At 42.4% G+C, this 9,390-nt stretch overlaps 1 protein-coding gene across 10 annotated transcripts in view; it reads left to right on the top strand.

Annotated features, from left to right (window-relative positions):
* The first annotated feature begins 4,748 nt into the window (after nucleotides 1–4,748).
* The window catches only part of NEXN (nexilin F-actin binding protein), a 60,833-nt gene continuing 56,191 nt past the window's right edge, over nucleotides 4,749–9,390 (top strand). For 2 of the 10 annotated variants that reach the window (XM_049709823.1, XM_049709821.1), the window contains exon 1: nucleotides 4,749–5,407. In XM_049709823.1, coding sequence (XP_049565780.1) covers nucleotides 5,229–5,407 — 179 coding nt within the window. In that variant the 5' untranslated portion in view covers nucleotides 4,749–5,228. Of the gene's footprint in view, nucleotides 5,412–8,044; nucleotides 8,064–9,390 lie in introns of those variants that run through there. The other 8 variants (XM_033405943.2, XM_004279939.4, XM_033405945.2 and 5 more) reach the window with 6 other exon arrangements.

The following is a 9,390-nucleotide window of genomic DNA, read 5'->3' as shown; positions in this document are numbered from 1 at the left end:
AGGTGGTCACAAAGCACCAAGCTGATCTCCCCGTGCTATGCGGCTGCTTCCCACTAGCTATCTGTTTTACGTTTGGTAGTGTATATATGTCCATGCCACTCTCTCACTTTGTCACAGCTTACCCTTCCCCCTCCCCATATCCTCAAGTCCATTCTCTAGTAGGTCTGTGTCTTTATTCCTGTCTTACCCCTAGGTTCTTAATGACTTTTTTTTTTTCTTAGATTCCGTGTATATGTGTTAGCATACGGTATTTGTTTTGCTCTTTCTTACTTCACTCTGTATGACAGACTCTAGGTCCATCCACCTCACTACAAATAACTCAATTTCATTTCTTTTTATGGCTGAGTAATACTCCATTGTATATATGTGCCACATCTTCTTTATCCATTCATCTGTTGGTGGACACTTAGGTTGCTTCCATGTCCTGGCTGTTGTAAATAGAGCTGCAATGAACATTTTGGTACATGACTCTTTTAGAATAATGGTTTTCTCAGGGTATATGCCCAGTAGTGGGATTGCTGGGTCATATGGTAGTTCTATTTGTAGTTTTTTAAGGAACCTCCATACTGTTTTCCATAGTGGCTGTATCAATTTACATTCCCACCAGCAGTGCAAGAGGGTTCCCTTTTCTCCATACCCTCTCCAGCATTTATTGTTTGTAGATTTTTGGTGACAGCCATTCGGACCAGTGTGAGATGATATCTCATTGTAGTTTTGATTTGCATTTCTCTAATGATTAATGATGTTGAGCATTCTTTCATGTGTTTGTTGGCAATCTGTATATCATCTTTGGAGAAATGTCTATTTAGGTCTACCCATTTTTGGATTGGGTTGTTTGTTTTTTTGTTATTGAGCTGCATGAGCTGCTTGTATATTTTGGAGATTAATCCTTTGTCAGTTGCTTCATTTGCAAATATTTTCTCCCATTCTGAGGGTTGTCTTTTGGTCTTGTTTATGGTTTCCTTTGCTGTGCAAAAGCTTTGAAGTTTCATTAGGTCCCATTTGTTTATTTTTGTTTTTATTTCCATTTCTCTAGGAGGTGGGTCAAAAAGGATCTTGCTATGATTTTGCTGTGATTTATGTCATAGAGTGTTCTGCCTATGTTCTCCTCTAAGAGTTTGATAGTGTCTGGCCTTACATTGAGGTCTTTAATCCATTTTGAGCTTATTTTTGTGTATGGTGTTAGGGAGTGTTCTAATTTCATACTTTTACATGTACCTGTCCAGTTTTCCCAGCACCACTTATTGAAGAGGCTGTCTTTTCTCCACTGTATATTCTTGCCTCCTTTATCAAAGATAAGGTGACCATATGTGCGTGGGTTTATCTCTGGGCTTTCTATCCTGTTCCATTGATCTATATTTCTGTTTTTGTGCCAGTACCATAATGTCTTGATTACTGTAGCTTTGTAGTATAGTCTGAAGTCCAGAAGCCTGATTCCTCCAGCTCCATTTTTCTTGCTCAAGATTGCTTTGGCTATTCGGGGTCTTTTGTGTTTCCATACAAATTGTGAAATTTTTTGTTCTAGTTCTGTGAAAAATGCCAGTGGTAGTTTGATAGGGATTGCATTGAATCTGTAGATTGCTTTGGGTAGTAGAGTCATTTTCACAATGTTGATTCTTCCAATCCAAGAACATGGTATATCTCTCCATCTATTTGTATCATCTTTATAATTTCTTTCATCAGTGTCATACAATTTTCTGCATACTGGTCTTTTGTCTCCTTAGATAGGTTTATTCCCAGATATTTTATTCTTTTTGTTGCAATGGTAAATGGGAGTGATTTTTTAATTTCACTTTCAGATTTTTCATCACTAGTGTGTAAGAATGCCATGAGAGATTACTAGAAGCAGCTCTATGGCAATAAAATGGACAACCTGGAAGAAATGGACAAATTCTTAGAAATGCACAACTTGCTGAGACTGAACCAGGAAGAAATAGAAAATATGAACAGACCAATCACAAGCACTGAAATTGAAACTGTGATTAAAACTCTTCCAGCAAACAAAACCAGATGGCTTCACAGGCGAATTCTATCAAACATTTAGAGAAGAGCTAACACCTATCCTTCTCAAACTCTTCCAAAATATAGCAGAGGGAGGAACACTCCCAAACTCATTCTACAAGGCCACCATCACCCTGATACCAAAACCAGACAAAGATGTCACAAAGAAAGAAAACTACAGGCCAATGTCACTGATGAACATAGATGCAAAACTCCTCAACAAAATACTAGCAAACAGAATCCAACAGCACATTAAAAGGATCATACACCATGATCAAATGGGGTTTATTCCAGGAATGCAAAGATTCTTCAGTATACGCAAATCAATCAATGTGATACACCATATTAACAAATTGAAGGAGAAAAACGATATGATCATCTCAATAGATGCAGAGAAAGCTTTTGACAAAATTCAACACCCATTTATGATAAAAACCCTGCAGAGGGCTTCCCTGGTGGTTAAGGGTCCGCCTGCCGATGTAGGGGACACAGGTTCATGCCCCGGTCCGGGAGGATCCTGCATGCTGCAGAGCGGCTGGGCCTGTGAGCCATGGCTGCTGAGCCTGCCGTCCGGAACCTGTGTTCCACAGTGGGAGAGGTTATGGCAGTGAGAGGCCCGTGTACCGAAAAATAAATAAATAAATAAAACCTGCAGAAAGTAGGCATAGAGGGAACTTTCCTCAACATAATAAAGGCCATATATGACAAACCCACAGCCAACATCGTCCTCAATGGTGAAAAACTGAAACCATTTCCACTAAGATCAGGAACAAGACAAGGTTGCCCACTCTCACCACTCTTATTGAACATAGTTTTGGAAGTTTTAGCCACAGCAATCAGAGAAGAAAAAGAAATAAAAGGAATCCAAATCGGAAAAGAAGAAGTAAAGCTTTCACTGTTTGCAGATGACATGATGCTATACATAGAGAATCCTAAAGATGCTACCAGAAAACTACTAGAGCTAATCAATGAATTTGGTAAAGTAGCAGGATACAAAATTAATGCACAGAAATCTCTGGCATTCTTATACACCAGTTCCACTTTTTAAAAAGTACCAAGAAAAAAAATACGCCAAGCATTTCTCACTGCCTACAGAACTATCATCTTGGTCCAAACTCCCATTACCTTTCATCCTGATTATTTTGGAAGCCTCCTAATTGGTCTCCCTGCTTCATTTAGTGTGTTTGCAGCACATTGGCCAGAGTGAACATGTTAAAAATGTCAGATTATGTCACTGCTTTGTTCACAATCCACCAGTGGCCACCCATCTTACTCGAGTAAAAGCCAAAGTCCTTACAATGTAAAAAAGGTTTCTCACAGTCTGTCTCCTGCCCCACTCCACTCAGTATTATTTCACCCTTTGCCTACTCAGCTTCACCCACAGAAGCCTTCTTGCTCTTCCTAGAACATGTCAGATAGGATCCTTCCTGGGGCTTTTGCACCTTCTGGACCATTTTTCTCCCACTCCGTTCCCATCATTCCCTACTTTTCTGCTCTGGTTTATCTCTAATGCATATCACTTAGTTGTTTATTTGCTTACCGGCTGCCCTCTTCCACTAAAATGTATGTCCCATGATGGCAGGGCTTTTTATTTGTTTTGTGACTGCTGTATCCTAAGTATCTAGAACTGAATATTTGTTGAATGAATGAATGATGAATTGAGGGGAGAAGAGGTAGGCCTTGCATGCTGTGGGTAGCTAGCAGAGTGTATAGGAAGAATGAAGAGCTTTATTGTATCTGGTGAATCTGAGTGGATCAGTTAAGACAGTTTCTACTCCTTTAAGTCATAAATATAAATGTGTTAATTATAAATTGGTAAGTGTAAGAAAGAAAAGGGTGGAGTGAGAATTTATAATGGGGGGACTGATAAAGATTGGGGTAAAAGGAAGGCTTCTCTGAGAGAGCAACATATAAGCAGACAGCAAAACCATATGTTGAAGTTAGGTAGGTGAAGAGTCCAGGGAAAGAATTTCATGCAGAGGGAACAGCTTATGCAAAGGCCCTGCAGCCAGAATGACCACGGAAAATTCCATGAACTGAAGAAGGTTAGGGTGATGGTATTGACGGGTGCAAGGGAACAAGCTAGATCATCCAGGCCACGCTAACCTGTATTAGAGTAAGTTTAAATAGCTGTCTTAATTACCAATCTAGAACTTTTCTCTAATTGAAGAATGAATGGTTTATACCTCTTAAAAGAATTTCCATCCCGAGTAAATAGTGTACGGGGATGGGATGGAGAAGGAAAGTTTTAGTTAAGACGAGAAGGCCTTTTCAGAATCCCTGAAAATATAACCTGAGCACCACTGTGCCCAGGGCTGGAAATTGGAGGTAGTTGTCCCTGGCTTATCTGTGTGGATGCTAGTTCGATTTTGTTAATTCATTCACTCATTCATTAAATTTATATTCATTTTATGCACGCAGTGCAGAACTGAAGGTCTCCCCACCAGGAAAATGTCACCACTGGATTAGTATTTCAGGTTTTAATGTAGGTTGTCTGATGGATTTAATTGGCAGTCTGGTGGTCCAGATTGAAAAGTTCTGTGGTGCTAATATTCGCAAGATGCATTAATGTAGGTTTAGAAAGACCAGAGATGATTTGCCTTCAATTAAGGAAAATTGGAAGATTATATAAATATTATTTATTTTTATGCCTCCTCCTCCCCGCCCCCTCCCCCCTCTTTCTTCCACTTTTCTCTATCAGCCATTCTCTTTGGAGTTTGAAGACCAGAACCAAGAAAAGGAGAGCAACAGACAAATGAAGTGGTCCCCGGTCTGCTGCCCTGTGCTCTCAACAGTAAAAGGAAGGTTGGCCAAGAGTCGACGCTCTGGATGAAGAAGATAAGGCAGTGCTTCGGCTTCTTAGACACCAGGACCGGTAAGGCAGCTGAGAAGCGGGCCCAGCGCAAAGCGGCTGCGGGTCGCGGCGAGGCAGCCGCCGCCTGTTTCTGAACCCCATTCCGGTAGCACCCGTTTCCCACAAGGGAGGCAGCGTGCCTTCCCCGGACCCCGCCGCGAGGTGGAGGGGGACCCGCGGGGAGGGGGTCAGCGCAGGGACCCAGAGCCGGGCGACCCGCAGGTCCCGGCGGAAAGTTGGCAGCCACCGCCCCCCTCGCCCGCCTTCCTCCTGGACTCTCCACCCCTCTCCGGGCCACACGGCGGAGGCGGGGGGTTGGGGGAACTGGCCTCGTGTTTTGGAACAGCTGCAGCCGGCGTTGGGCCCGCCTGGAATGCGGGAACAGGCTGCACACCAGGACTTTTATGGAAACTTGCTGCTGGAGCCGGCGGCGGCCAGAGGGCTCGTAGCGGCTGGAGCGGCGGCGGCCGGAGCGCCAGGACCCCTGACCACACCCCGGCGCCCAGAGCCTGCCAGCGCGCACCCCGGACCTTCGCGTGTCGCCGGCTCGAGGCGGGTGAGAGGAGTCGGGGGGACGAGGGGAGGGGGCGGCCGAGATGGAGCCGTTGGCTCCCCTGGGGCGGCGGGGACGCGCGCCCCGGCTCCTGGCCCGGCTCCATCCAGCTGTGGCGACGCGCTGGTCTGCCGGCGCGAGCGAAACGGCCCTCGGAGCCGCTTCCGCGGGCTTGGCGGAGGGCGGACCGGGATCGGCCTGGCTGTCCCTCCATGGTCACCGGCCTCGGGCTCCCGGCCACGATTTCCTTGCCCGGCTCCGCAGCTTCAGCTCGGCTTGCGCCCTGTCTGTGCAGTTTCGGGAGCTTTCTCGGTCCTGCAGGTAGTGAGCCCTACGGCGGTGGAGCGGGTGCCGGTCCCCTTGCTCTGTCCCAGGGGTCCCGGCAGGTAAAGTGCCGTGTCGTCCCCCACCACGTGCCCCCGGCGCGGTCTCCGTCTCCGCCGGCAGTGCCTGTTGTTTTTAAGAGCAGTCATTCCTGATCGGTCCCTGTGGAGGCTGGGGACTGAAATGTGATTTAACAGCCCATCATCTGCCCCCTCCCTCCAGACTAGTTTTTAGTGATTCTAACCTATGTCGGATGTTGGGAGTTGTGCAACTAGAGCTGGAAGTTGGAGTGAATGATGTAGTCACCTCTCGAGACCTCCCTTCTCTGTATGCTTTTTGAAAACGCCGAGCCATTCCAACTGTTTGTAAACTCTGCAAAGCTCTACAAATGCTAAAAAATTATTGTTAATGGCGTTTATAAAGAAAATAACCTAGTTGATAGGTTAGTTGATTATCGCAATGACTTCAAGATCTTCATTTCATATTTATTTAATTTAAGGTCCATAATGCGAACGAAGAGGTTGGAAGGGGGGGTGGGGTGAAGAGAGAGTGGGAGAGAGAGACAGAGAGGGAGGATAGAATGAGAACAAGATAAAAATAGCATAAGGATATGCCCTAACAAAATGTCTGTCCTTGGGCTGGAGGCAGGTAAAGAAAAGAAGTTAAGCCATAATAAGAAAGAAATTAGTTCCATGAGCAAAGCAACAGGAGCATCATTCACCAGCTTAATTTTGTTAATGAATTCATGTATGGGCCCATTGGCCTTCGAGTCACAACATAACTATGTGTTGGGTAGCATGATTATATAAACTTAGGTATTTATACCATCTTAGTCACCCGTCATTGAGTGAACCACATTATTCTCCGCCAATCCTTTTACAGGTTAAATTGTTGCCATAAGAAAACTCAGAATACACATAAGTCTCTGAAATTCTTTTGAGTTTTGAGGCCCGGTAGGGTGGAAAAGTGCATTATCAACCAAATTGAGGGACAGGGTTTTTTTTGAGGAGGTATATTTAGTATAAATGAACTTTGATTACTTAATGTAGTTAAGTCAGATTCTTTCTCACAGCTATTAGCCCCCTATTTTTGAAGATATTTTATATTCTGGATGGGAATACTTGAAAGAAAAATGTGGGCAATTCTGTATTTTGTCTGCCACGACTCCCTTAAAGAGCCCTAAGCAAAAACCACAACAAAATTCTTTTAAATCCAATTTACGTTGATACAGTATTGATGTAATTTCCATTTTCATGAAAGAGTCACACTTTTAAATCCATTTGAAGCTGAAATGTAGTGAATAGCAATTTTTCCTACTCATTGAAAATGGAATCTGTGCTATTTTTGAAAATTTGATATGTAAGACTGATCATTGTCAAAATGTATGTCATCTTGAGATGACTATATTTAGCATCAGCGAAGGAATGCATTATCTAGGTTTTTGAACAGTATTTCTCCCCTGAAATTACATTTGAGGTATTTGGGTTAGGGTTTCATTTGTGAACAGAATGAAAACTGGATATGTATATTTGGAAGAGATTAATTGGGAATTTAGATTGCTTAGAACCCAAGTGGCCTGAAATGAGATACTACTTCATTTAGGAAAAAAAAAAGAAAACCTACTGTTACCTTTGAAACACCCTAAAGGCAAATAAAGTATTGTTTAAATAAAAATACATGCCTAAAAGAAAGAAAACAATGTAGTAAATGTAAAAAAGTATGTAACAGATGGGCAGATGTCTGAAAGATTTTATAGAAGAGAGGACTTAGTACATTGTATGTTTGTAGGCCACACACACAAAACATCTTAGTAGTCAACTTTATAATTAAGAAGGAGAATGACCTACAGCATTCTTAACAATTTCACATATCTCTGTTCTTATTTAATCTGTCTGTGGTCGAGATCACCTGTATAGTTTCTTTCATGTTCTCTTTCTTCTGGTTTTATAATTGCAAGATTACATATCTATATACACTTAGAGTTGTTATATTTTCTTTTTCTATTTACATGCTCAGTGCATAGTTTGGCTTGACTTAATGGTAGTATACTTTCCACACTCTAGGATGGGTGGATTTTTACCCAGAAATCCAACTTATTTATTTAACTTTCAATCAAATTTGTTTTTTATTATAAAGTTAATATAACCATATTATATTTATGGTTAAAAATTGTGGGGAACTGGAAAGGGGGCTCTCATCATCTGACACATAAATGGTTAGTATTTTGATATAGTTCCCTCTTTTCCCCATGCATAGGATGTTTTTTCTCTCATTGCCATATCTCAGTGAAAGTGCATATGTGAAAGCATCTGATACAGCACCTGCCATCTAGTAAGTGTTCAAGAGTTGGTTCTTTTTCTCCCTTCCCCTCTTTTTTTTTTCTTTCTTCATCTCCTCCTTTTTGTTCTCAGATTAGAAGACAGATAGTTTGGGGTCCCTAGGCCAGGTTTTGAGGTTGGTGAAATTTGACTTCCACCTTCCTTTCTGTGCCTCTTTCCTGCCCTTTTCTCCCCTTTGATTCTGCCTCCCTCTTTCTGGCCAAAATAGGCCTCCCCTTTGTCTCTTTGCATTTTCTCAATGATGCTTGTTCATTTAGATCAAGGGCCACAAACTGGGAGCCAAAAAGCCACTTTCAGCCATAGACATGCTTAAAAATAGTATATTTTATATTAAAATATGGATTTTCAGCCTCTCTTGAAAAATTGGAAGATCTTGGCAAAACTGGGTCCACATTTCTGCATAGCAAGAATATGCTGGAACTAAGTAGTGGCTCCCTCCTCAGATAGGGTACACACTCTTCTTTTGACATAGTCTCCACCATCCCTTACTGTTTGACAGTTAGTCATCTCTCATTTATATTACCTGTCAATTATACTACATAACATGAACTTACATTACCTGACTATAGTCACTTGAATATGCAGGCCCCTGATCTAAGTATCAATATTAGGGCAAGTCTGAAGCCATGATATGATGGGCAGTCTGCTGGACTTGGCATTAGGAACCTGGACGTTAAATGTTGAAGATATATTTTGGTTAGCAATCCTTCTCTTAAATAATCTGATCATGGGAATGGGAAGGAGAGGTTAACTTTCATTGACACTAATTGCTAGTGTCCATTGAGCTGAAAGGAACCACGTATTGAGAACTAAAAATATTTTAACTGGTGGGACTTTAGAAAGCATAGGGGAGATATATCTGGGAAAGAAATCTTTCCTAGGAACTCTTAAATAATCCTACTCCTTCTCCATCTTAAGTGTTTAGGAGAGTTTTTGCGACCCTTAGACATTGGTCATCAAGTGGAGTTAACTACTATTCTTCCACCTCACTGTCCCACCCACTTGTTTGGGGCCAGCGGCCTGGGTCTTCCCATTCCCAGCTGTGTCCTTCATTGAAAGGCCATCTTCCACTTGAAGAGGGGATGAGGAGGCCCAGTCTCCTCCAGAAATTGCTTGGGAAGCCAACATCCTGAAAGCCCAATTTCTGGTTTTTCATGATATCTAGGTTAATAAGTAAACTCACTCCATTTTATTTTACTTTCTATAATTTTATTTATTTGTTTGTTCATTTGTTCATTCATTCGTGCGTCCTCATCATCAGCCCTCCTTTTAGAGATATCATTCATAAGTTTCATTTGGACTGATTTTGGATCAGACAG

This window comes from Orcinus orca, chromosome 1 (genome assembly GCF_937001465.1).
Source record: "Orcinus orca chromosome 1, mOrcOrc1.1, whole genome shotgun sequence".
In the NCBI taxonomy this organism is placed as follows: domain Eukaryota; kingdom Metazoa; phylum Chordata; class Mammalia; order Artiodactyla; family Delphinidae; genus Orcinus; species Orcinus orca.
Note: the sequence above shows the minus strand (reverse complement) of the source record. Positions and strands in the feature narration are given on the sequence as shown.